We start from the raw sequence: 27,687 nt of genomic DNA, 5'->3' as shown, positions 1-27,687 counted from the left end.
CTGTGTCTCCATGAAGATTGACCACTCTATGGATCATCCTATTACATTTAAAGATGGAAATAAGTCAATTGAGAAGAGGTGAGGATTCAAACAGTGAACCGTCAGAGATGGTGTGAATGAGAGGAGGTGTAAGGCTGTTTTAGTGATGTGGTTGACATGGCGATAATGAGAGGAGGGATAAGGCTGTTTTAGTGATGTGGTCGACATGGTGATCCCGGTTCATGTTTTTCTAGAAGAGTCCAGCAGCAGAGAGCAGACTCCCCTGGACCCAGCTGTGTCTCCATGAAGAGTGACTGGTCTATGGATCATCTTCCTCACTTTAAAGATGGACGCCCCTCCAGAGAGGAGAGGTAGGAGTTTCAAACAGACCATGACAACAGACCAGTTGGTTGTTATCAGACTCTACCATTACTAAGTTAGGAAGAGTATTCTCTCTCTCTCTCCTCTTGTATACGTGTGTTTATGTTTACTGTGTGTGTTTTCTCCACAGGCACCACCAGAGGTCAAAGGTTACCAGGGCTCAGTCTGTACAGCATCAAACAGAGCTGATCAAGGTGTGTAAATGTCCAACAAGATATTTTACTTAAGCTCTACATGAACATTAAATAGCATCTCCATCTGCTAATAGTCTGCAGACACAAAGCTCTGCCAGATGAACCAGGAGGAACCAGCTGACACACTGTGGGGAGGTAAGAGACTCTTATTTTGAAAACAGAATGAATAACTATTTTGAAGTGCAGAAGAGACTCTTATTTGTTCTGCTCACACTAAATTATAGAGATTTTTTACATCCCTATCTTTTCAATGTCAACATATCTTTCCTCGGGTTAGGGTAAGGGTATCTGGGGGGTATTCCATCAACCAAGCTAAATGCAAAGCCAAGCTTATTTTACTTAGCCTGGCTTCTTTCAGCTAGAGTTGCATTTATGTGGCTTAAGTAACCATGGCAACTTATCCGACCAAAATAACCATCAAGCTAAACGCAAAGCCGGGCTTCTTTCAGCTAGATTTGCGTTCCATGAACGTCACTTAAGGGAATTTCCAAGAAGTAACCATGGCAATTTATCCGACCAAACTAACCTGGTCGGGAGCAGGTTAACTGTCAGGCTAACTTGAGCGGTGTTTCAGAGAAATCCATCTGTCAGCAACAAGTGTACCATCAGAAGGTTCCACCAAACCTAGTCCTCACAATTTTGTCATAAATGTACATATATGAAGTACAAACAGCGTATATTTTCACTAAGGGTCTAAGATTAAATGATGCAAATGAAATAATTCAATGAATTGCTATCTATTATTACTGTGGCTATTTTTTCAACACATTTTTACACAAATCTATGTATTATCGCGTAATCAGTAATCAGCGGCTGGGTGAATGGTCTAGCACTTGCCCTGTCATACGTGCGACCCGAGTTCGCGTCCAGACTAATGCGTAGTATTCTTGGCGTTGGCTTCATTTTGTAATTCCCTTTATTAATTTTATTAATTCCCTAATTAAGAATATTCAAAGGAATGGAAAATAAATGGCATGAAAAGTTATTTGATTTCTCTAGTAATCCTTCCTATATTACCTGCGTGGGGATAGAACCCCGGACGACCGGGTGCAAGTCCGACACGTTAACTCGAGACTAACTCCCTGCTTTTAAATCCATGGTCAATATTAAATTAAAATATGTTACGCTTAATACTACTTATGCATTCAACAGATCGCCGATTTTTGTGCCAGGCAGCCTCCCTGTTTCTATTAATGGTTACGGTGTTGCCTTTTTGAGTTATTATATGCGTGTAAAGATCCCACTCTGTCCTTTTCGGACATTTGATCCATGATTCGACATTCACGGTTATGGGCTGGTTACATATCTTGTGAACTTGCGTAATCCAGGATAACATTAGCCTGGCTTGAACTGACCTAAGCAAGGCGCGGCTGAACTGCGTTGATGGAACGGCTTTAGCCTCAAGTGGAAGTTGGCGCTAGTTCTAACCAGGCTTAAACCAACTAATTGCCGCTTTCGTTAGCGACTTTGATGGAATACCCCTCAGGTTAAATGGTTTGATCCAGATATGTAGGGTTGTTGTGGGTCTATCAGGTTAAATGGTTTGATCCAGATATGTAGGGTTATTGTGGGTCTATCAGGTTAAATGGTTTGATCCAGATATGTAGTGTTATTGTAGGGTTATTGTGGATCTATCAGGTTAAATGGTTTGATCCTGATATGTAGGGTTATTGTGGGACTATCAGGTTAAATGGTTTGATCCTGATATGTAGGGTTATTGTAGGGTTATTGTGGGACTATCAGGTTAAATGGTTTGATCCAGATATGTAGGGTTATTGTAGGGCCTTATGGTCAATGGTTTGATCCAGATAAATGGGGTTATTGTGGGTCCATCAGGTTAAAGAATGTTAAACAATAAACTGCAAATCAACGGCAGAATAACTCAAGAGATGCAACACCAGGGGCGGACTGGCCATCGGGAGGTTCGGGAGATTTCCTGAACGGCCGGACGATTTCAGGCCGAGTCGGCCGGCCGTAATTTTTTATTTATTTTTTATTTTATATTTAAGCAATAGATCACGACAGGCTGTGGTATACGCTCATTATACCACAGTTAAGGGGCGTTGTCCGTCCCGACGCGCAGCGGAGGGGCGGCGACCCCCTTCACTGTGGTATAATGACCGTATATCACTGACTGAAGTGATCTATTGCTTTTATAAAACGGTTATGTAAATATGGCGAATTGAAAGTCATAGACACCCTCAATTTTGAAAAAGCTAGAAAGTCGGAAAAGCATTTTTTTTAACGAATACAAAAAAGTAGTCCCTCCTGGCTGCCGGCAAAGTGTACGGCGGTTGCTATGCAACACACTGTAGCGTCCTTCAGAGAGAAGGCTAGGCTAAAGACGGTAGCTTGGTTCGCCGGCAATTTAGCCTTCTATCGAGTTCACTCGAACTCGATAGAAGGCTAAATTGCCGACCGTGTGCCTATTGCTTTACAACATTTCCACCCTCTCCAGCAATCAACATGTTTTTTAGGCTTCAGTGAACTACGCTATCGCTTTTATATATACATAAACAACAGTTAGAGTTAGGCGCGGAGTGATACTGAACTCTGTAAACTGAACGGGCGTCATAGCTGTGTGTATACGCTCAATATACAACGGTTGGGAACCAATCAGATTGCTTGATTTAGGCCCCCCGTTTTATAATATAATATAATATAATATTATTATATTTTTTTCAATTGAAGATGTAAAAAAAGAGAACAAGTTAAGTAAGCTGTGATTTGGGCTGGCCTGCTGGATATTTGCTTACAGCGCGAAACGGAGCTCTGGCCTGAAACGGGGCCGATGTATTACTGTCAATTTAGAGTGTATGGGGGCAAAGCGAGCGGCCAAAGCGAGCAGCCGAACAGCCCCTCCAAACTTGGACTGCTCCGCGGTCTGTCATTTCTAATTGGCTCAGTCTGACACACGGCGGTCACTTACTTCCAGTTAATCTCAGTTACACAGAAATACGTAAAATGTCAAAAAGGAGAAAAAGGTGGTGGAGAGGAAAAAGAATTGGGTGGCGCTCAGAAGTTGAGGTTGAAAAGAAAAAAAATGTTAGAGCAAGACACAGCCAAATGTGCTAAATTAACCGACCTTTTCCGTGGAAAAGCCAAGGTTGACTCCCCTGTCAGCGAGACCAATGATAAGGCAGGAACAGGACACAGCAGCATAGCTATGACAGGTGCGCTAGCGGGCATGTTTGGCAATATAATAAGACTTAAACTAATTATGGAAAAGTACCAGAGATGTCGGAGAACCCGACGCAGTCTATTCATAATATTGTAATGACCACGGAAGAGGCAGTGAATGAAGTATTGATTAGACAGCGATTTATTAGATACCACCGCTAATAAACCATTGGAACACTTCAACACCGGTAACCACAGCAACGCCGGTAACCCCAACAAACCCTGTGAAGCCCAATCCCCATGAGAGTTCTCCGCCCCCCCCCCAGCTAAAAGTATTAAAGTTTAAACCTGGGTTTGCTCAGTGAGCACAACCGTATAATAAACGTTTAACGTGTAGAACTATAGTATTTTTCATGCAGATGTAGCTCTACACCGGCAGATTCAGGGTCCAGCAGAGAGGAAGCAGAGCGAGCTGTACATCCAGATTATTTTGATGACAAGCTGTTTGTTTTCTCTAACTATATAAATCCAACTATATCAATCAAGGAATGTCTGTCTGTGTGTGTGTGTGTGTGTGTGTGTCCTCATTTTTCTCCTAAACGGCTTGACCTATCACTCTGAAATGTCACATAGCCCCTCAATATATACCTGGCCAGAGACTGACAGAGCCATTTTTCTATATTGTCATTGCAAACATTGGTTAAATAAAAGCTTGATTTGTGATTTATGTGAAGCAGTAACCAGCAGTGAGGGGCAGACAATGTGACATCTTTGTATGTTGTTAGATATGACAATTCTTTCCCACTTTTTTTCATTCCACTAAAATAATTGTATCTTGCACTATTTAGAACATTTTCAGCCTTGGTTTACCTTTCTAGGCACATGCAATTTCTAATATTTTGTACATGGACAAGATTGCTTATAAAATATTTCCCAGTGATCTTCACAAAATTCTAAACACATGCACATCCCAACATTGACATGTAGTTGCAATGCACATATCCACGGATAAGGACTAGTTTTTATTATTTTACACAGTGGCAAAATTCTACGCACGCTATTCCCGCAGTCTCATAAAAGGCCTCTCCATCCCAAAGTCCCGGGCCAAATGTTTGTCCCAGTCCATCCCTGTGCAGCACTATCTTGTTATATCAGCATATCAAGTCACTTTAGACTGATTCACTATCATTATTATTATTATTATCATTAGACCAATCATATTGCTGTGGAAATAACAAACAAAAAGCTTCTCGAACCACAAGTAATTGACATGTTTCCACTGATTTCACCATCCACTGACTGATGTCTTCTGTTGTTTTCTCATTTAGGATCTGCTGCTGTCGAGTGCCAACGTAAATTCAAGTCTCATTTGAAGAAGAAGCTCATGCATGTGTTTGAGGGAATCGCTAAAGCAGGACAGCAAACAGGTCTGAATGACTTTTACACAGAGCTCTTCATCACAGAGAGAGGCTGTGGAGAGGTCAACAAGGAACATGAGGTCAGACTGATTGAAACAGCTTCCAGGAAACCAGCCAAGAAGGAAACACCAATCAAATGTGAAGACATCTTTAAACCCTTACCTGGACAAGATCCACCAATCAGAACAATAATGACAACTGGAGTGGCCGGCATTGGTAAAACCGTCTTAACAAACAAGTTCACTCTGGACTGGGCTGAAGGCAAAGCCAACCACAACATAGACTTCACATTTCTCTTAACTTTCAGAGAGCTAAATTTACTGAAAGGGAAGTTTAGCTTGGAGGAACTTCTTCATGACTTCTTTATTGAGACCAAAGAAGCAGGAATCTGCAGATACCACCAGTTCCAAGTCGTCTTCATCTTGGATGGTCTGGATGAGTGTCGACTTCCTCTGAACTTCCAGAACAACCCAATCTGTACTGATGTCACAGAGTCCACCTCAGTGGATGTGTTGCTGACAAACCTCATCAGGGGCGACCTGCTTCCCTCTGCTCGCATCTGGATAACCACACGCCCTGCGGCAGCCAATCAGATCCCTTCTGAGTGCGTTGACATGGTGACAGAGGTGAGAGGGTTCACCGACCCACAGAAAGAGGAGTACTTCAGGAAAAGATTCAAAGAGGAGACGCTGGCCAACACAATCATCTCCCACGTCAAGAAATCGCGAAGCCTCCACATCATGTGTCACATCCCAGTCTTCTGTTGGATCACTGCTACAGTTCTGGAGGACTGCTTCAAAAAATCCCAGATAGAAGAGATGCCCAAGACCGTGACTCAGATGTACAGCCACTTCCTGAGGGTTCAGTCCATACAGGGGGACAGGAAGTATCATAGGAGAGCTGAAACAGATCCACACTGGAGTTCAGAGAGCAGGGAGATCATTGTTACTCTGGGAAAACTGGCTTTTAACCAGCTGGAGAAAGGCAACCTGATCTTCTATGAGGCAGACCTGGCAGAGTGTGGCATCAATATCAGAGCAGCCTCAGTGCACTCAGGAGTGTTCACCCAGATCTTTAAAGAGGAATGTGTGCTGTACCAGGAGAAGGTGTTCTGCTTTGTCCATCTGAGCATCCAGGAGTTTCTGGCTGCCCTTTATGTCTTTCTGATCTTCATCGATACTGGTATCAATCTGCTCTCAGAAGAACAACCCACCTCTGGGGAAGATAAACTCCTCCTCCTCTACCAGAGTGCTGTGGACAAGGCCTTACAGAGTGAGAACGGACACCTGGACTTGTTCCTCCGCTTCCTCCTGGGCCTCTCTCTGGAGACCAATCAGATTGTCCTACAAGGTCTGCTGGGACAGACAGGAACTAGCTCACTGACCAATGAGGGAACAGTGTCTTACATCAAGAAGAAGATAGATGGAGATCTCTCTCCAGAGAGAAGCATCAACTTGTTCCACTGTCTGAATGAGCTGAACGACAGTTCTCTAGTGAAGGAGATCGAACAGTACCTGACATCAGGAAGTGTCCCCCAAAAAACACTCTCTCTTGCTCAACTGTCAGCTCTGGCCTTCATCCTAATGACATCAGAAGAGGAGCTGGACGTGTTTGACCTGAAGAAATACTCTGCTTCAGAGGAGGGTCTTCTGAGGCTGCTGCCAGTGGTCAAAGCCTCCAAAACATCTATGTAGGTTCACTAGTAACATGAATTAAAATACATGCAACACAATATACATAAAACTGAAATATAATGTTAAAATAATATGCAAAACATCTCTGTAGGTTTATAACAACATGTATTACTATTCTACTCACAAAATAATAAACATACTAGTAGAATATAAAAGTTATAATATACAAATAATCTCTGTAAGTGTACTATTATTGTATAATGTATTACAGTTAAAATAAGAGAATATTCAGAACAATAGTAGTATTCAGTTAAAAACTCAACTACTTAACATTTTATATTGAATATATAATGAACATTTATACATCTAATTATTTAGTAATTTTGTAAACTAATAACATTTCTTCATTATGGAATAACTTAAATATGCATGTTATTTTAATCACAGTTTCTGACATGTTCTGTTTATTGTGTGTAAAGGCTGAATGGCTGTGATCTGTCAGAGACATGCTGTGAAGCTCTGGCCTCAGTTCTCAGCTCCAACTCCTCTAGTCTGAGAGAGCTGGACCTGAGTACCAATGATCTGCAGGATTCAGGAGTGGAGCTGCTCTCTGCTGGACTGGGGAGTCCACACTGTACACTGGAAACTCTCAGGTCAATACACTACAAGTTCCATATCAGAGAACAGTTATATTACTCAGCTGATAACTCATTCATAACTTTTGCTTGATAATTTAACATCTATGTGACATCCATGTCTTAATATTTAATGTTATTCTAATAATTTCATTTTTTTCACATATGTTAAGAAAATTCTGATAACATTTAATCACAGTTCCTAACATGTGTTTATTGTGTGTAAAGGCTGAATGGCTGTCTCAAAGACCCCCTCAAAGCCTCAACAGCAATATTTTGGAGGTTCTCTGGGAAAATATAAAAATAATTAAAACTGTGCGCAGTGATGAACAGGACCTCGCACCGGCTTGCGGCCGCGTCGCGTGCCGTCGTGACATGTGCGCACGTGGCAGCACACATGTTACGCCGGCACGTGACGCGGCCGCAAGCCGGTGCGAGGTCCCATTCATCACTGCGTGCAGTTTTAATTTTAATTTTTCGCAAATTTATGTAATCTGTAGAAGCAGATGAGATAAATTCCCTGAAATACAAGGTGAAAAAGTGAAAAAATTCCATTCAAAATGGCCAACTTTGACGGCACGCCACGGACACGCCCTTCAACGTACAGTCACAAATAACACGGCATTGCTTGAGGCCCATTTTTTGACTGTATTCACCAATTGTGAAGCAGATCCGATAAATTCCCTAGGAGGAGTTCGTTCAAATACAAGGCGAAAAAAGCGAAAATAAGACCACGGAATTCAAAATGGCCAACTTTGACGGCACGCCACGGACACAGCCTTCAACGTACAGTCACAAATAACACAGCGTTGGTTGAGCACCATTTTTTGACAGTACAGAAAATTTTTGAAGCAGATCCGATAATTTCCCTAGGAGGAGTTTGTTGAAATACAAGGCGAAAAAGTTAAAATTTCCACGGAGAGTGAAAATTTTAAATGCAAATAGCCGACTTCCGGTGGGTTTTGGGGCATGGGTCCAATAGGCTTTTCTAAGTTTGCACTTTTGAACAGTTGGTATAGCGCCACCTTGGGGCGAATGTGAATTTTACGGCTAGAATATCACATTTTTCACCAGTCCCCACAAATGCACCAAAAAAAAAAGAGTTTTCGTATATGTTCAGGAGGGGAAAAATGCAGTCGAAGTGGCCTAAAAATAAGAATAAGAATTAAAACTGTGAGCAGCGTTTAAGGTGCCAAGCCTGAGCCGACCGCCCCGCTGAGCCGACCGCCCCGGCACGAACACGCCCTTCAACGTACAGTCACAAAACCAGCAAACCTAACCCTACTGACCAATAAACCATCAAACCTAACCCTAACCCTACCGACCAATAAACCATCAAACCTAACCCTACCGACCAATAAACCATCAAACCTAACCCTAACCCTACTGACCAATAAACCATCAAACCTAACCCTAACCAGACCATGACGCAGTCCATAAACCTAACCCTAACCTAACCATTAAGTTTGATGATGATTGGGTTAAGTTAATCCAGCCTTTTGGCGTTAAGTTAATTTTAGACGATTTTCGATGGATTTTAGCCTCTGGCGGCCATGTTGTTTGGGCAATTAACTTCATATTAACCGAGCAGTTGAAACTTTGGACCCCAATAGCCACTGTGTCGGTCCCACTCAAATCAAACATTGGGTCTATGAACTGTGGCGATTTTAGTGACAGGCCACGCCCATTTCGATGCCACGCCCTATTTGAAAATATGTTCAGTTTATCTTATCTCTTAAACCTGGGATCGTTAGGCAATTTACTGTTTTAAACTAAATTCTAAATGGCGGAAAATCGGACCACCCGGAAGTCATAGGTTCTTGAGGCATATTTGTTCAGCATGTGGATATGCATGTATGGACAAAGTTTCATGAGTGTAGGTCAAACCGGTTGCGAGTTATGCTTGTGCAAAATTTGCATTTTTGGGCAGTTGGTATAGCGCCACCTTTGGGCCAATCAGTGTAATATTTGCTGTGTGCTAATCTTGGGTCAACCTCTATGCGTCTAGTAAGTTTCATAAAAAGCGTGCAATCGGTGTAGAATGTGCAATGCAAACGTGGCGGAATATAAATAATAATAACTAGAATCACAATAAGTTGCCTTCGCACACTTTGTGCTTGGCACCTAATAATAAAACTAACAATTACAATAGGTTGCCTTGCACTCTGTGCTTGGCACCTGATAATAATAATAATAATAATAATAATAATAATAATAAAACTAACAATTACAATAGGTTGCCTCGCACTTTGTGCTTGGCACCTAAATATTTGAAACTTGCAATTGTCACACAAAATGTATTTTAAAAGCTTAATACGTCCAGTATTCATTATTCAAATTACAAAACATCTAATCACAAATATGAATTGTTCCCGAAAAATATTGTCATATTGTTAAACCAGGCTGAAGAGATAACTCACTTTTTTAAAACGTTTGTAACCTTGTTCAGTACATTTGGTTATATGGACACTATTTGGGTTGAACCAATAGGATGGGTTGATATAGAGACTTCAGGGTCATCTGGGGAAGGGTGAGAGGTCACGAGTGAGCGGGAAAAGGAGAGAGAGGGAAGAGACAAAGGAGGAGAGTACTTTATTCTCTGTGGAGATCGCCCAGCTGAATGATGTTTAAACATTTACTTCTTAGTTGTTTGACGGTTAAAGGAGTACGGAAGAGAGTGTATGTGGGGATGGTTTTATTTGTGTTTCTGTTTGTGTCTGGGATGTTTTGGATGGTAACCTCAGTCTTCTCCACTCACTATAACGGTACCAGGACTTTTTCTGGTACCGAGAGCAACAATAAAGTCTATAAAGAAACGATTCATTGAGCGCACACGTAAAGTGAAGCAGCACACAACTGACACCCTGTATCCACAAATGATGTCTTTGAATAAAACAAAAACAATTCTGATAACATTTAATCGCAGTTCCTAACATGTTGTGTTTATTATGTGTGAAGGCTGAATGGCTGTCATCTGTCAGAGATATGCTGTGAAGCTCTGGCCTCAGTTCTCAGCTCCAACTCCTCTATTCTGAGAGAGCTGGACCTGAGTACCAATGATCTGCAGGATTCAGGAGTGAAGCTGCTCTCTGCTGGACTGGGGAGTCCACACTGTACACTGGAAACTCTCAGGTCAGTTTTAATCAATGGTCAAAAAGTTACACCACAAGGTTAAATATCAGAAGACGTTTAGCAGATTTACATCCAGAAAGGTAAGGTCATAAATATATTATTTTCATAAGAATAACTCAACGTACAGTATTTATATTTGTGTTTCCATGACAGTTTAGGTATACATTATATTTTTAGTTTGTTAATGATGGTATAATGTGTATGTTGTATAACATTCTTATTCAGATTATCATGTAGTCAGACAGTAAAAAAAGTTGAATAACTGCCTATCAGTGTTGTAGTCGAGTCACTATGCCCCGAGTCCAAGTCTGGTTCAGGTCTCCAGTGTTCAAGTCCAAGTCATTAAAAAAAATCCAATCCAAGTCAAGTCCGAGTCGAGTCCACTGCTCATACGAGTCAAGTCCGAGTCGAGTTCCTATTGATCCACGTCGAGTCTGAGTCCAGCACTAAAGTAAGCACACATGTTGTGTGCTTATTTTAGCGCTGGATGGTTTTCCACCAGCAGATGTAGGGAATGGAACACTTTTAGCGATTGTATCAAAGGTAGCAAATCAGTTTGAAGTTGGCCCCCCCTTATCCCCCAAATTATTTGAAAATAGGTTAATATGTGATTGCGCCCTTACTCCATGTACTGTGGTATTAGGCTACCAGTATTGTCCTGTTGACAATGTGTTACATGGTATACAGTAACGTCATGATGTCACTGCTCTACCAGACTGGTGCGTCTAGTCAGGGTGAGCGTTGTTATTGAATGACTGACTAAGCGGCAGCCAGTCGTGTATTCTGTATGCTCTTCTGAACGTTGAATAAATATGCCGTAAGGCTAAAGTGAATACTATTCGTCTACTTATAGTCCACCACTCCAGCGACGAGGAGTCACCGCTTGAACCGTTCTGGAGATAGATTTAAAAAACAAACCCTCTGCTCCGACATCCCATAGTTCCAACCATATAGGCTTTTGTGGATCACCTCCCATAATCTAAGATCTCACTCTTAAGCCGATTAAGATTCAGATCTTGGCTCCGCAGCCGGGTGGTTGGGGACCACTGCACTAGCCAACTATCATAGCAGTTAAAAGCAAAATGGACAATCTTCAGGGCATTGTCTCCAGGCACTTTGGCGCCGTAAAGTTAATGTTAGTTTGTACGTGAACATGATGTAACGTTACGTGCAATGTATGACATGAAGCAGTAACATTCCCTTGCACTAGATATTAAAATCATATACCAAATTATAGCCTAGTGACATTATACAATTATAACCTAATGACAAAAAAAAGTTGAGTCCTCGTCTTAATTTGTGAGTCCGAATGCACGAGTCCGAGTTCCAGTCATTCAGTGCTCCAGTCCAAGTCAAGTCACAAGTCTCTAATTTAGCTGATGAGTCGGACTCGAGTCCTACAACACTGCTGCCTATTCATAAAACTGTATTGTTAAGTGAAGTATAATGATAACTTTAGTTTGATAATTTAACATCCATATCTTAATATTTAATGTTCCAGGTTATTCTTATTATTTCATTTTTTTCATATATGTAAAGAGACTGGTTACAATTCGGATAACATTTAATCACAGTTCCTACATGTTCTGTTTATTGTGTGTGAAGGCTGAATGGCTGTCATCTGTCAGAGAGATGCTGTGAAGCTCTGGCCTCAGTTCTCAGCTCCAACTCCTCTAGTCTGAGAGAGCTGGACCTGAGCACCAATGATCTGCAGGATTCAGGAGTGAAGCTGCTCTCTGCTGGACTGGGGAGTCCACACTGTACACTGGAAACTCTCAGGTCAATACACTACAAGTTCCATATCAGAGAACAGTTATATTACTCAGCTGATAACTCATTCATAACTTTGGTATCATAGAAATGCTACATCTTGTTGTTTAGGTGGATATAGTCATAGATCCATATGCTTGCAAATTTTTAATTATAAAAACAAACATGAACACAAAATATAAAGATAGTGTCTCCCATGTACGGGACGGTTAGTTAAGATAAGGGTGAAATACAGGGGACCTCTAGTTGGACACTTAAGACCCCCTCAAAGCCTCAACAGCAACATTTTGGAGGGTCTCTGTGAAAATATAAAAATAAATATTTGAAACTTGCAATTGTCACACAAAATGTATTCATTATTCAAATTACAAAACATTTAATCACAAATATGAATTGGTTCTGGAAAAATATTGTCATATTGTTAAACCAGGCTGAAGAGATAACTCACTATTATAAAACGTTTGTAACCTTGTTCAGTACATTTGGTTATATGGACACTATTTGGGTTGAACCAATAGGATGGGTTGATATAGAGACTTCAGGGTCTTCTGGGGAAGGGTGAGAGGTCACGAGTGAGCAGGAAAAGGAGAGATAGGGAAGAGACAAAGGAGGAGAGTACTTTATTCTCTGTGGAGATCGCCCAGCTGAATGATGTTTAAACATTTACTTCTTAGTTGTTTGGCGGTTAAAGGAGTACCGGAGAGAGTGTATATGGGGATGGTTTTATTCGTGTTTCTGTTTGTGTCGGGATGTTTTGGATGGTAACCTTAGTCTTCTCCACTCCCTATAACGGTACCAGGACTTTTTCTTGCACGCGTTAAGGGCGAAGAGTCTATCGTGTTGCAACACTGAGCCCGTACAGGCCTGCAACGTTTATGGCGGCATTTCACTGACAAAAGGCGCAAGCAAACATGACTTTGCGCGGATGAACAACGAACACATCCGTGCGCACAAATCATTATTGTAAACACTTTAACTGCACTCGCACTCAGCAGTTCTTTGTTCGTGAGAGCAACAAAAAAGTCTGTGAGGCAGAAACGATTCATTGAGCACACACGTAAAGTGAAGCAGCACACAACTGACACCCTGCACCCACAAATGCTGTCTTTGAATAAAACAAAATATTGGAATAAAAAATACACAATATACTCCAATAGATGTCATTAATATACAAATTGCTTTTCAAACCCTACAAAACAACTATTAAATACCATACATTTTATACCCAATATACAATAACATAAGGATCGAATTGACTAATATATTTTTGTTAAATTAATAAAACACCTCTAATAAAGGTTTCAACACAATTCTTTCATAATTTTAAAAGTAAATGAGTTATTTTTAAACACAGTTTCTTGTTATTCTTGTATTTTAAACACATGTTCTGTTTATTGTGTGTGAAGGCTGAATGGCTGTCATCTGTCAGAGAGATGCTGTGATGCTCTGGCCTCAGTTCTCAGCTCCAACTCCTCTAGTCTGAGAGAGCTGGACCTGAGTACCAATGATCTGCAGGATTCAGGAGTGAAGCTGCTCTCTGCTGGACTGGGGACACACTGTACACTGGAAACTCTCAGGTCAGTTATCAGCCTCTTCTTCAAACTGGTTATTCTAGACTCCAGTAAGTGCTGCTCATGTGCGATGCATTTCTGTTGCTCTTTTCTCTGCTGACAAAACACTCCCTGGTTCTACACAATGTTAGAACCTGTGGATAAACAGTCTTAGTGTACCAAACACAGCAGACTTCTCCTGACTCTAACCAAACAATATCTCAATAAGTTGTAGCTATTGAGAAAAAATCATTTGTTTCAAGTCCAAGATCCTGTTTCAAGTCCAAAGTATCAATAAAGCTTTTACTTGTCCTCCATATGGAATGAATACACTTTCTAAATGTGTTTACTTTGGTACAAACTGCTAGATAGAATAAATGGTGTGTGTGTGTGTGTGTGTGTGTGTGTGTGTGTGTGTGTGTGTGTGTGTGTGTGTAGGTTGTCTGGCTGCCTGGTCACACAGGAAGGCTGTGCTTCTCTGGCCTCAGCTCTGAGCTCCAACCCCTCCCATCTGAGAGAGCTGGACCTGAGCTACAATCACCCAGGAGACTCTGGAGCTGCGCTGCTCTCTGCTGGACTGGAGGATCCATGCTGTACACTGGACACTCTCAGGTATGGAGAGGACAGCTCACCACTCAGGGACAAAGTCTCCTACAAGGGTTCAAGCCGCTGCTAGATGAAGCGGTTTGAAAAGGCAGCTGTCACTCATGTTGTGTAGAGAGTGATGAGACAGCAGATGATGAAGGTGAATGTTTCAACATGCTGCTCTCACTTTGTTCCCCCCAGTGTGGAGCACGGCGGAGTGCGGAGGCTGAAACCAGCTCTAAACAAGTGTAAGTGTCTGTTTACTTCATGTACATACATACATATACATACATACATACATACAATAACCAGTTCTATGGTTCATCAGTTCATCTCCAGCCTGTACTCCCTTTGAAGGTTGAGTGTAATGTGTGTGTAGAAATTGGAAATCCAAAAGTTTCATATCTTGGAAGGTATTACAATATATTGCTTAGATATTCACATGCAGTGCTTTAAGTGGAAAGAAATAAGTGCCGGTACTCCCCTTATACAACTGTTGCCAGGTAAATTGGGCGGTGGGCGGTGGGCAGTGGGCGGTCGGTTCCGGCAGATCATTAAGTGATATATTCAAATACTAAAACATGATGCTGATTTTTAAAAAGAAAATTATTTTATTGAACTTTCAACTTTCCAGACAAATTATATTTGTTCACTTGCATGTGGCCCAAGGGAGGTTTTCAGGGGAGCAGTCCTCAAGTAGCATACAGGCTGATGCACAAGGTAACTAACTGGCACCTACCATTTCCTGTGGACACACACATCAAAGACAGACATGGAGAAGAGATGGAGAACAGACATGGAGAAAATTAGAGAAGCTATGCAGTTACCTAAATTTGATTGCAGTGTGACTATGAGCAAATTCACAGATTTAGGAGGACCAACAACACTGATATGATTGATGAATAAGATCTTCATATACTTACACAAATGCAAACAAATCCCACAAAGGAGGTTGACATTCAAGGCAACTGGTCTGGTACTGAACATACCCTGGCTGTGGACACACACATTAAAGATGGAGAAAATTAGAGAAGCTATGCAGTTGCAAGTAAATCAATTAAATGACATACTCATGTGTTTGTTTCTATCATAACTAATAAGCAGACAATAACTGTATTATTTTAGACCTAAATTTAATTGCAGTGTGACTATGAGCAAATTCACAGATTTAGGAGGACCAACAACACTGATATGATTGATGAATAACTTCTTCATATACTTACACAAATGCAAACAAATCCTGCTAAGGAGGTTGACATTCAAGGCAACTGGTCTGGTACTGAACATACCCTGCCTGTGGACACACATCAAAGATCATGGACATGGAGAAGAGATGGAGAAAATCAATTAAATGACATACTCCTGTGTTTGTTTCTATCATAATTAATAAGCAGACAATAACTGTCTATTATTTTAGACCTAAATTTAATTACAGTGTGACTATGAACAAATTCACAGATTTAGGAGGACCAACAACACTGATATGATTGATGAATAAGATCTTCATATACTTACACAAATGCAAACAAATCCCACAAAGGAGGTTGACATTCAAGGCAACTGGTCTGGTACTGAACATACCCTGGCTGTGGACACACACATCAAAGATGGAGAAAATTAGAGAAGCTATGCAGTTGCAAGTAAATCAATTAAATGACATACTCCTGTGTTTGTTTCTATCATAATTAATAAGCAGACAATAACTGTCTATTATTTTAGACCTAAATTTAATTGCAGTGTGACTATGAGCAAATTCACAGATTTAGGAGGACCAACAACACTGATATGATTGATGAATAACTTCTTCATATACTTACACAAATGCAAACAAATCCTGCTAAGGAGGTTGACATTCAAGGCAACTGGTCTGGTACTGAACATACCCTGCCTGTGGACACACATCAAAGATCATGGACATGGAGAAGAGATGGAGAAAATCAATTAATGACATACTCCTGTGTTTGTTTCTATCATAATTAATAAGCAGACAATAACTGTCTATTATTTTAGACCTAAATTTAATTGCAGTGTGACTATGAACAAATTCACAGATTTAGGAGGACCAACAACACTGATATGATTGATGAATAACTTCTTCATATACTTACACAAACAAATCCTGCAAAGGAGGTTGACATTCAAGGCAACTGGTCTGGTACTGAACATACCCTGCCTGTGGACACACACATCAAAGATGGACATGGAGAAGAGATGGAGAAAATTAGAGAAGCTATGCATTTGGCAAGTAAATCAATTACATGACATACTCATGTGTTTCTGTCATGACAATATATATTATTTTTTCCAGACAACAATGGTTAGAAATTAATGAGCTTTTTTGAAGCAGAATTCATGACAATGTTGCTGTTCTGGACGGCATTATATTGTATAGATGTGTCAAAAGAAGTGGACTATAAGTATATAAGACAATTGTGATTATATTTCAACTTACTCAAAAAAGGCTCCAGCAGGTCTTGGGGTCATCTTTCCTTAAACGGCTTGGAGCTTCACATTCCCTGTCATTTGCGCTGCGTCTCCCCTTTGCCAGCCATGACATCACATAACTTTGAGGGCTGAATTGATCTAATGGTGGGCCATTAGATTTCAGGAAGATCAAGTGTGAAAGTCTGTTGACAGCCAGGGAGTTTCTTTTATCAGTTAGAATGTTATTCATGCAGCTGAAGGCTCGCTCACACTCGCTCGTCGACACAGCAATGGTGTTGACCGCTTTGAGGAGAGGCTCAAGCGCTTCGGGGGTCTTGGTTCCCCTCAGCTCCTTGTACTCCCTAAATCCTTGAATACTTCTTCTCTTTTCCACTTTCAACCTGTCACACAACCGGAGCACCTCTTCTTCACCATATAGGACGTTTAGTTCTCCCTCCGACCAAGCGTCTGGCTGTAGAACCTTTATGTCTGTTGTCAGTTGACTGTCATCTTTGTGGGAGGAGCTTTTTTGTGTGCTGACATGAGAGGAAGTTGTTGGAGACATCCTGCATTTAATATTTTCAGCCATGCTGCGGAAGAACTGTCCTGCGTTGATCTTCACAATTCTCTGATTTTCATGCAGGGCTACATTCTTGAAGGACCCCTCTGTTTGAGCTTGAAGAACACTTTTTGTGTATGGGCCTGGTAAGGAAACCATTGACTCAAAAACTCGAACCTGTCGAGCCAGAAGCTTGTCTGCTTCAGGCAGCGTCATGTCTCTCTTTTGGAGCAACCTTGACAGATCACTGAGTTCTGTGAGGGCATCGTACATCACACCAAGATTGAAAACAAAGGACTTTGAGGTGAAAACATCATTGAGTCCCTTGTATTTCGCTCTCTCTGTTGAATCCCTTGTAACATCACTGGCAGCACTGGAAAAATGGGTCTGAAGAGCTCTGTAGCTTTCCCATACAGCTTTCACAGTCCTCTCACTTGAAGCAACCCATCTTACTGATAGAACTCGTCCAATTGTAAGGAGATGTTGTCCAACACTCTGTGCACAATGACACAGTTCTCTTTTGTTTTTGGGTGAGGCGTGATAGAGAGTGTAGAGCTTGTCAAAAAAAATCTTAAAATGGTTAAGTCCACTGACCTCCTTGACAACATCACCAACTGCCAATTCCAGGCGATGATTTGAGCAGTGCCACACATACAGGTGTGGAAATCTGGTGCGAAGTTGTGTAGCAACTCCGGCTCTTCTGCCCAGCATTACTGAAGCTCCATCACATCCAAATGCCACAAAACACTCATTCAAGAAGTGGTCATCAAAGCCATTCTTATGAAGACATGCTAGGAGTGTCTCTGTTATGTCATTTGCTGTGGTCCCATCCAACTCCAGCAGGTCAAAAAATATTGTGTCTGGCTCTGCGTTGGCAATAGCTGACCGCAAACACACCACCAACACAGACTTTCCATTGATTGTGGTGGATTCATCAATCAACACACACAATTTTCGGCTGTTCTTGACTATGTCATCTGCTACTTTTTTCTTCATCTCTGTTGAAATATGATCGATGATATCAGCACATGTGTTATTTGAGTGAAGAACACGACCCATGTTGACTCCATTCAGCTCCTGCAATCTCACATCAACTGGCATATCCGTAAAAGGACGTCCATGCTTAGCAATTTTGTACGCTGTTCGGAACACTCTGCAACTGGTATCATACTCAGTCTTGTGCATATCTTGAATGTGTTTTTGTATCTCATTGCGTGATGAGATTTTTTCTATCTCTGCTGCTTTTATGTGTGACTTAGATTCTCTGTGTTCTTTAATCTTCTTACGCAAAGATGTCAGTTGTTTTGCCTTGTCAGCTCCAAATGTAGAGATTAAACATCCACTCCATTCATGTGACAACCTCAGTCCCTGTTGTGTTTGGGTAGCAAGAGAGTTAACTTTACTACATACCTTGCATCCAAGCTTTTTGTCTTTACTTATAAGCCACTCATTCTGTGAGCAAAAATACATTATTTGGTCCTGTGACCAGCAGTCTGGCCATTCTTGTCTTGTGGGGTTATTGTTGACATCACTAGCAACAGGTGAGTCAGAAGCCCCCTCTGTGTTAGCAGAAGCGCTAACGTCACTGCTAACTGGCTGCTCTTCACTTGCAAAATTAACGCCTGTCTGTCCTCCTGTGTCATCCTCGCCGTCACCAGTCCGGGTTCTCTTTTGGCCTTTTTGGAGCCACGCCAACATAACGAGGTTCGCTACACCATCTGACTCAGCCGGCAAATGACTAGCGTTGTTGTTTGCATTCAGCGCCGCCGTCCATGAGATTTTACGTCACGTCCTTTCCGACCAGCAAACTCGACTCGCGAGACTTGCTCTCACCATAGAAACCCGTCTTTGTTCTCGCGCGGGGGGAGTGCGGTGCGTACCAGTGCACACTGGGAAATGTAGTTATAGCCATAGGAGTGTGAACCGCAAAGAGAGAAATAGAAAAGGACAGCGTACTGTGAGCCCATGGGAAGTCCCGGTACGCCGTAAAAAGTCCCGGTACGCCAGAGGCTAAAATTGAGAAGTGCCGGTACTCCGTACCGGTGCGTACCGGCCCACTTAAAGCACTGTTCACATGTGAGTAATAAGCTCATCATACCAAACATTTTGATGTATATTATGTTTATGTAGTGTACATATTGTGAGAGTAAATGCACTTTATACATTAGTCTTGGTTTCAATGTTTTCATTGGGATTTCTCATTTTCAAAATTTAACTTTAATTATCTTAAACACAATGTGTACTATTGCTTAGAAAATCGACAGCACATGATTCCACTATAGTACCTATCACAGGATATATTTTTTGTCTTTCTATATTAATGTTTGAAGAGGAGAGAGCGATCCAAAAAAGAGTCTGAAAGAGAATAAAAAGAAGAAGAATGCAGGAGAGCAGTACTAGTGATGATGATGATGATGATGATGATGATGATGATGAAGAATGGTTGAGCAGATAATCATGTCTTGTTCTCCGTCAGATGCCTGTGAACTCACACTGGACCCAAACACAGCCGGCAGACTCCTCTCTCTGTCTGAGGACAACAGAAAGGTGACAGAGGTTGGAGAGGACCAGTCGTATCCGGATCACCCAGAGAGATTTGACTCCTCCCTCCAGGTGTTGTGTAGAGAGGCTCTGACTGGCTGCTGTTACTGGGAGGTAGAGTGGGAAGGAGATGTTCATATAGGAGTGACATACAGAGGAATCACAAGGAGAGGACGGGGTTATGACAGCGCACTTGGAGGGAACAACAAGTCCTGGAGTCTTGATTGTCGTGATAGTCGTTACTCTGCCCGGTACAACTGTAGACAGACAGTCATACGTCTCCCCCCCGCTGGCTCTACCAGAGTAGGAGTGTATCTGGACCGGCCTGCTGGCACTCTGTCCTTCTACAGAGTGTCCCCAGGTGGAGGAGGGTCCTCAGACACACTGACACACATCCACACCTTCAGGACCTCCTTCACCCAGGAGGACCTCCTCCCTGGGTTTAGGTTTGGTGTAGGGGGAAGGGGATCAGTGTCTCTGTGTCGGCTGTAGATAAAAAACAGACGGACGGACGGACACGCACGCACGCACACACACACACACACATGCGAGCACACACACACACACACATGCGCGCACACACACACACACACAGACAAACACACACAAACACATGCACACACACACACAGACAAACCAACACACACAGACAAGCACAGACAGACAGACACACACACACACACACACGGGGCATGTGGGGCTTCTGAAAAGTTGATCCTGATAAACCATGAAAGGAAGAGACTTTTAAGATCTTCCATAGGCTTACCTGAGCAGGTTTTATTAAGATTTATTAATTAATTTAATTAATTAATTAAATTAATTAATTAATTTTTTATTTGAAATGTATATTAAATACCTATTGAATGTAAATCACATGTTTTTTATGCTACAAATTTTGTACATTTTCAGGCATGAACAGTTTTGTTCTTAAGGACTCTGATATCATTATTTGTGTCCTAACAAGGAACCTGATTTAAAGCAGATTTTATATTTCATTCATAATAACCAGGAGGTCTATGTTGTAAAATACTTTAAACTGAGTATTGATTCCTGGTGTTCTGTTGGGAACCAAACAGCAGCAGAACATGTTCAGTTATTAAAAATATGTGCACACCTGTTTATGATTAGTAAAGTCTCCTGCTTCTATTGTTTCAGTCCTTGTGTTTATTGTGTACATGTAAGGGACTATTTTTCTGTTGTATTTGTGAATTAAGCATAATTTTAATAAACAACTCAGTGGATCAACTGAATGTTCTCGTGTGTTCAGCCCATCATCATTCTCCTTTTATTACTAAATAATGTTACATAAGTGCCTTAAGAATAATAAGAATATAATAATAATAGTAATAATGTTGTTCTGATATTATTCTGGGACCTCCTCCCTGGGTTTTGGTTAGGGGGAGGGGCCGGTGCCTCAGTGTCTCTGTCAGTTGTAGAAAGAAACCACAGACAGACGGCCGGACACACACACTCACTCTCTCTCTCTCCGTCTCTGTCTGTCTGTCTGTCTCTTTCTCTCCCCGTCTCTCTCTCTCTCTCTCTCTCTCTCCCCACTCTCTCTCTTTCTCTGCGTCTCTCTCTCTCCCCCCGTCTCTCTCTCTCCCCCCCGTCTCCCTCTCTCCCCCCCAGTCTCCCTCCGTCTCCCTCTCCCCCCTCCATCTCCCTCCTTTTCCTTTTGACCTTTGAATGGACATCTCGACTAACGCCGTCCTCTTTAATTGACCGACCAACCACAGAGCCAGCGGCGCCCTCTGGCGGCCAAACTGAACAGTACAGCCTCAGTCCTAAGGGCTCAGAATGCTACTGATCTGATTCTTACTGAGACCAGGTTGATGGTGTCAGGTTACAGATTCCAACAAGCCTTCATAGTTAGGTATTTTAGAAAATCCTGAGTCTAGTTTATATATAAACTTCAGTTTTTCTAAAATACAGATACAGGTTCCAGTAGAGCCGATCTGATACTTTAGTGAGACGTCAACAGGCTGGCCACTGATTGGCCAGAGAGTGACGCTACTGGATGATGATGATGAGCGTGACGTCCGAGCCTGACACCCGACCCCCGGCATCGTTTAAACACTAGCCTCAGTGTTCAGCCAACAATAGTGATTGATTATTGAACAGGATCAGCGCACAAGAACACGGAGTGGATGGTGACCCCGCTGGAGACGCTGCTGTGTGTAGAGTGTGTGTATGTGTGGTGTGGTCGCATGTGTGTCGCAGTGTGGCGTACTATGACGCGTGCTATGACCACCCGCCCACGCTGAAGAGCTCCTTTATTGTGGATGGAAACACGACGTGCCTGGAACCAAGCTAAGCTAAGTGGTGGCGAGTTGAGGGAGGAACAGAGGCAGTAGAGAGTCGACTGTAGCCCGTGAAGTTCCAGGTGTGTGGAAGAGGGGTGTGTGTCGTGTTGTGTATCGTCTCCGTGTCTCCGTAACCTCGGTAACGACCACCCCGCGTGTGAAATGAGGGCAGACGCGTGAGGGCAGAGCTTCAGTTCTGACACATTTAATAATCATCGTTAGTGACATCATCACATCTTGAAGTGATCATAACTTAAGGCCGTCGCTGCTGATAAATGACGCGGAGCGTCCTCGTGACCTCATGACCGTACGTCACTCCTGTCTCCATAGCGACCGGCCCTGAGTCCAGATACGGTACCTCTGTGGAGGAGAGGTCTGAGAGAGGAGGTCCCCCTGCTGGAGGAGGAGGTTACCGTGGAGACGGAGCGCTGAGTCAGAGGAGGTTACCGTGGAAACGGAGCACTGAGTCAGAGGAGGTTACCGTGGAGACGGAGCGCTGATTCAGAGGAGGTTACCGTGGAGACGGGGAGCTGAGTCAGAGGAGGTTACCGTGGAGACGGAGCGCTGAGTCAGAGGAGGTTACCGTGGAGACGGAGCACTGAGTCACAGGAGGTTACCGTGGAGACGGGGAGCTGAGTCAGAGGAGGTTACCGTGGAGACGGAGCGCTGAGTCAGAGGAGGTTACCGTGGAGACGGAGCGCTGAGTCACAGGAGGTTACCGTGGAAACGGAGCGCTGAGTCAGAGGAGGTTACCGTGGAGACGGGGAGCTGAGTCAGAGGAGGTTACCGTGGAGACGGAGTGCTGAGTCAGAGGAGGTTACCGTGGAGACGGGGAGCTGAGTCAGAGGAGGTTACCGTGGAGACGGGGCGCTGAGTCAGAGGAGGTTACCGTGGAGACGGGGCGCTGAGTCAGAGGAGGTTACCGTGGAGACGGGGCGCTGAGTCAGCCAACGCTGTGACCAGGTCCACTGAAAAGGCCGGCTTTAAATCCTCAAACCAACGACGCCCCGAACGACAAACAAGGTGAATGGAGAAAAACGGCGGGAAAAAAGAACAAAGGGCAGGAAGCAGCCCAAAAAAGGAGATGGGCGTGACCCCCCCCCCCCCCCCCCCCCCAACACGGCGGAAACAAAACAGAGTCCAGAACCGCCCCCCCTCCCACAGGTGGGGGGGGGGGGGGGACAAAAGCAGCCGTCCCAGCGGTGTAGGCGTGAGGGCGGGGCCGTCACGCGTCGCCGCGGCGAGTTGCGTTCATGTCAAAGACGTGTTTTCGACCGGGGGGGGGGGGGGGGGGGGGCGTCGGCAGCCGAGAGTAGCGAGGGGGGGGGGGTCGACCGGTGGACCCGGGAGGAGGCGGAGTCAGCGGAGAAGGACGAGGAGACGACGGCGACGTGGAGCCACGGAGCGCTGTGTGTGTGTGTGTTTGTGTGTGTGTGTGTGTGTGTGTGTGTGGTGCACCTGTCTGCAGGCGGTGCAGTGGCCTGGTGTGTGGGTCACCTGGCGGGCTGTCTGCAGGCGGTGCAGTGGCCTGGTGTGTGGGTCACCTGGCGGGCTGTCTGCAGGCGGTGCAGTGGCCTGGTGTGTGGGTCACCTGGCCGGCTGGGTTCATTCAGTGCCAGGACATCCAAACATACAGTAAGCGGCGGGGCCGCCGTTGGCTCAGGAGGTAGAGCGCGTCGGCTGGTAACCGACGGCTGGTAACCGGGCTGGTAACCGACGGCTGGTAACCGACGGCTGGTAACCGGGCTGGTAACCGGGCTGGTAACCGACGGTTGGTAACCGGGCTGGTAACCGGGCTGGTAACCGACGGCTGGTAACCGACGGCTGGTAACCGGGCTGGTAACCGGGCTGGTAACCAGGTTAAGGTGAATCGCTCCCGACCGGCCGGCTGTCGCTCTGCGTGGTCGACACACGTGTGTGTGTGTGTGCGCATGTTTGTGTGTGTGTGCGCATGTTTGTGTGTTTATGTGTGTGTTTGTCTGTGTGTGTGCGTGCGCTTGTGTGTGTGTGTGCACGTGTGTGTGTGTGTGTGTGTGTGTGTGTGTGTGTGTGTGTGTGTGTGTGCGTGCGTGCGTGTGCGTGTTTGTCTGTGTGTGTGTGTGCGTGCGTGTGCGTGTTTGTCTGTGTGTGCGCGTGTGTGTGTTTGAGACGCCATCGGTGTGTGAATGTGTGCGTGAGCGGGTAAATGTCAGTAAACGCTGTAGAGCATGTGTGTAGGAGGGGTGTAAGGGGGGGGGGCTATGCAGAGTCCAGATGAACTCTGAAGAAAACAAATGTCACTACGAGTCTCTACTTGTCGTTGAAGTGCCAGAGACGTGGGAGAACACAACGCAGGTGTTTAGGAACACAATATCATCTGGAGGGGCGCATTAATTACACGTGTTAATGACATACCTCTCTAAACGATTCAGTGAGGCTTTTAGTACATTTGAGTAAGAAGCAGTATAGTATAGATCTCAAAGTAACGTGACGGGCGTGGCGTGACGTTTTGAATGCCTTTAGTAAATAGACGTTTCATATTGACCAACATTAGCTGCTGAAAAGTAGTACAGTATACATGTCCTAATAAGGTCATGACGTTTTGAATGCCTTTAGTAAATAGACTAATATAAGAATAAGAAGAAGAAATCATTTGAACACAGTTTTTGTTTGTTGATTTGTCGTGCTTTTCATTTCGTTTTGTATCTTTGATACGTTTGGTTTGTATCGACGTGTCTGAAATAAATGTCATCAATTCAATTCAACGTTAATAACCGTCCAAAAGCAATACAGCGTACACATCCTAATAAGGTCATGGGCGTGTCCTGGCGTTCTGAATGCCTTCATATATAGATACGGTTCATTTCTATCGACTGTGTCTGAAATAAATGGAATCGATTCAACGTCAACAACCGTCCACGATGAGTCAGGTACACACGTCCTAATAAGGTCACGGGCGGAGGAGCACGTCCTGCTCTCGAACCGCTGCGTCCCGGTGTGCGTGTGCGCGGACCCCCCGCCGCCGACACAGCCACCCGATTGGCTGAGGGCCGGGGACTCTTGGGTTTCAGTTTTCCTCCACATCCTCACGTCACAAAAACTCAGTGTCCGTCTCCCGCGTCGGAGAAGATCGACGTCGTTTCCAACCGTCGATACGGAGTAAAACAAACGACACTCACGAGGTCGGAGACCGTCCGTGCGGCGCGAGCGCGTCCGGCGGGACCCCGCGGCGTTAGCCCCCTGGTAGCTAACGTCTGGGCTAACGCTTTATCGTGGAGAACGTCAACGCCGTTGGCCGTTTTAACGGGACCAGACGCCCCGCGGGGGGGGGTCGGGTCCGCTTTGTGTACGTCTTTAAAAAGAGGATCAAATCAACGAGAGGGAGAGTCAGATGGGGCGGGGTTTCCATAGTGTTTATTTATTATCGTAGATAGTATCGTAGATAGTCCACAGCCAAATCAAGAAGATTCTCTCTAAAAAGAACCCCACATATATTCAAACTATTTGAATATCTTTATTTGCGCGTTATGTCAAAGACGCGCATTACGTCAATAACAGGACAAACTAATACAACGAGACATAAGTACTTGTATAGGTAGTTTATCTAAGTTGAAACATATTTGACAACATATTACCTACACAAACATAAGTAAATGAACTAATGGCCAAGACCGCAGACCTCTCTCTCTCTCTCTCTCTCTCCTGGTTTAAATAAACAACAACAATAAACAAATGCTGAGGGCTGATCAAGAGTTTTGTTCAATTTAAGGTCCCGACCCTCTTGACTCTAGTCTGTTGTCTTGTAGTGTTCTGGTCGCCCACTCACAGAGCAGACAGCCGCACCGCGGCGGCCGCGGGTGTGTGTGTGTTTACACATTTGAATATTAACTTTCACCTTTGAATGTCTTGTTTTTAAAAACGATTCGAATATATATTCAAATTTAGAACATTCTTTGACAGCCCTATTGGCTTTAGAAACTGGATAGATAACCATATCTACATCATCATAAATATAAATAACTCTTACGGGAGTTTTAAGGGATTATAGCCTTTACATTAAAGGTCCCATGGCATGAAAAAAAAAAAGTGACTTTATGAGGTTTTCTGACGTTAATATGAGTTCCCCTCGCCTGCCTAGGGTCCCCCAGTGGCTAGAAATGGCGTTAGGTATAAAACAAGCACCAGGTATCCTGCTCGGCCTTTGAAGAAAATGAAAGCTCAGACGGGCCGGTCTGGAATCTGCCCCGTATGACGTTATAAGGGGTCAGGTTACCTCCCCTTTCTCTGCTCGGCCCGCCCACAGAATTCAGCCCGCCAATGAGACAATGAGCTACGACCGTGCGAGCGCCACATGTGTGTGTGTGTGTGTGTGTGTGTGGATACACACACTGTAACGCAAGTGTTGTACACTCCTTTGTCATTTGGATAACCGTTCTGCTGTTGGTGTTTTGCCGCATGACACACAAGACAATAACGCGAGCTTGCGTAAAGCTCCCATTTAGTGGAAAGACTCTTTCTTTGAGGTCTCGGGCACTTCCACAATGAGACTCGTAGTGGGGGTTATCTCGGCCAGAGAGCAGAGAACCCCACAAAGTCCTTCATATCATCGGGAGGCACACACAGCTTTTGTCCGTGATAATATATATTATATCTATATATAATACCATATCATTTAGACACAGAGCTCCAGGACTCCCGCCGGAGAACCCGGAGTGTTCTAGAAGATTTACAGAACACAGCCAAAGAGCTGTGTGTGCCTCTGGGTGACGTTATGAACCCGAGCCGCTGCAATAGGTCCGCTGTAAACGCTAGCGCTGTACCGTGGCCGCTAGCTGCTCAGGGCCACGCCCCCAGCCTCCACCTTGACCCGCCTCTCTCCTCCTCATCAGCGTCTAAAGCTACAGACTAGGCCTGGGCGGTGTGGCCGGAAGACATATAACGATATAACTTGATCATATTGATCGATGACGATGACTATTGAACATTTTAATGACCTGAAAAGACTAGGAGTTACCATGCTGGATTTAAACACTTCTGTTTTACACTTAATATGACCTTCCACTGTTCTTTATTGATAAATGCTCCAATGTCAATAGAACAATGAAAAATACCCAAATATTGTAAATAAGTATGGAACCGTGTTTGTGTAACAAACCCAGCTGCTAGATTCGGTGGTCCAGTCTCTTATCGATATATATTGAACATGTTTTATTTTGATATTGACCAAAATCACAATACGATAATTTGTTTTATTGCCCAGGCCTACTACAGACACAGAAACGGCATGTTTGTGGAGAGCTCATTGTGGGACTGGCTCTCAGTGGCTGTAATTCTGAACCAAGGCTGAATTTCGGGAATGAGTCTTCAAATACTATATTAGGGGCCACTAACACTGATATAAAAGCACCCATAAAGTAGCATGGGACCTTTAGTGCCCCACTTGTGCTTCACTCAAAAAGAATAGAACAGTGTAATATGACTAC

General features: G+C 43.7%; 1 protein-coding gene across 2 annotated transcripts; it reads left to right on the top strand.

The window, feature by feature from the left end:
• Window positions 1-643: 643 nt before the first annotated feature.
• LOC311376279 (protein NLRC3-like) lies at window positions 644-20,414 on the top strand (the record flags this gene model as incomplete). 2 transcript variants are annotated; one of them, XM_084491123.1, is made up of 7 exons in its annotated part: window positions 644-689; window positions 5,003-6,782; window positions 10,320-10,493; window positions 12,099-12,272; window positions 14,252-14,425; window positions 14,600-14,646; window positions 19,858-20,414. In XM_084491123.1, the coding sequence occupies exons 1-7, from the start codon at window positions 653-655 to the stop codon at window positions 20,412-20,414; spliced, it is 2,943 nt and encodes a 980-aa protein (XP_084347249.1). In that variant the 5' UTR covers window positions 644-652. The 2 variants fall into 2 exon arrangements, with proteins under 2 accessions (XP_084347249.1, XP_084347248.1); XM_084491122.1 differs by lacking the exon at window positions 644-689 and adding an exon at window positions 7,206-7,379 and having other exon boundaries at window positions 5,044-6,782.
• Between the last annotated feature and the right edge of the window lie 7,273 nt (window positions 20,415-27,687).

This window comes from Micromesistius poutassou (genome assembly GCF_964030765.1).
Source record: "Micromesistius poutassou genome assembly, contig: SCAFFOLD_131, whole genome shotgun sequence".
Taxonomy (NCBI): domain Eukaryota; kingdom Metazoa; phylum Chordata; class Actinopteri; order Gadiformes; family Gadidae; genus Micromesistius; species Micromesistius poutassou.
Note: the sequence above shows the minus strand (reverse complement) of the source record. Positions and strands in the feature narration are given on the sequence as shown.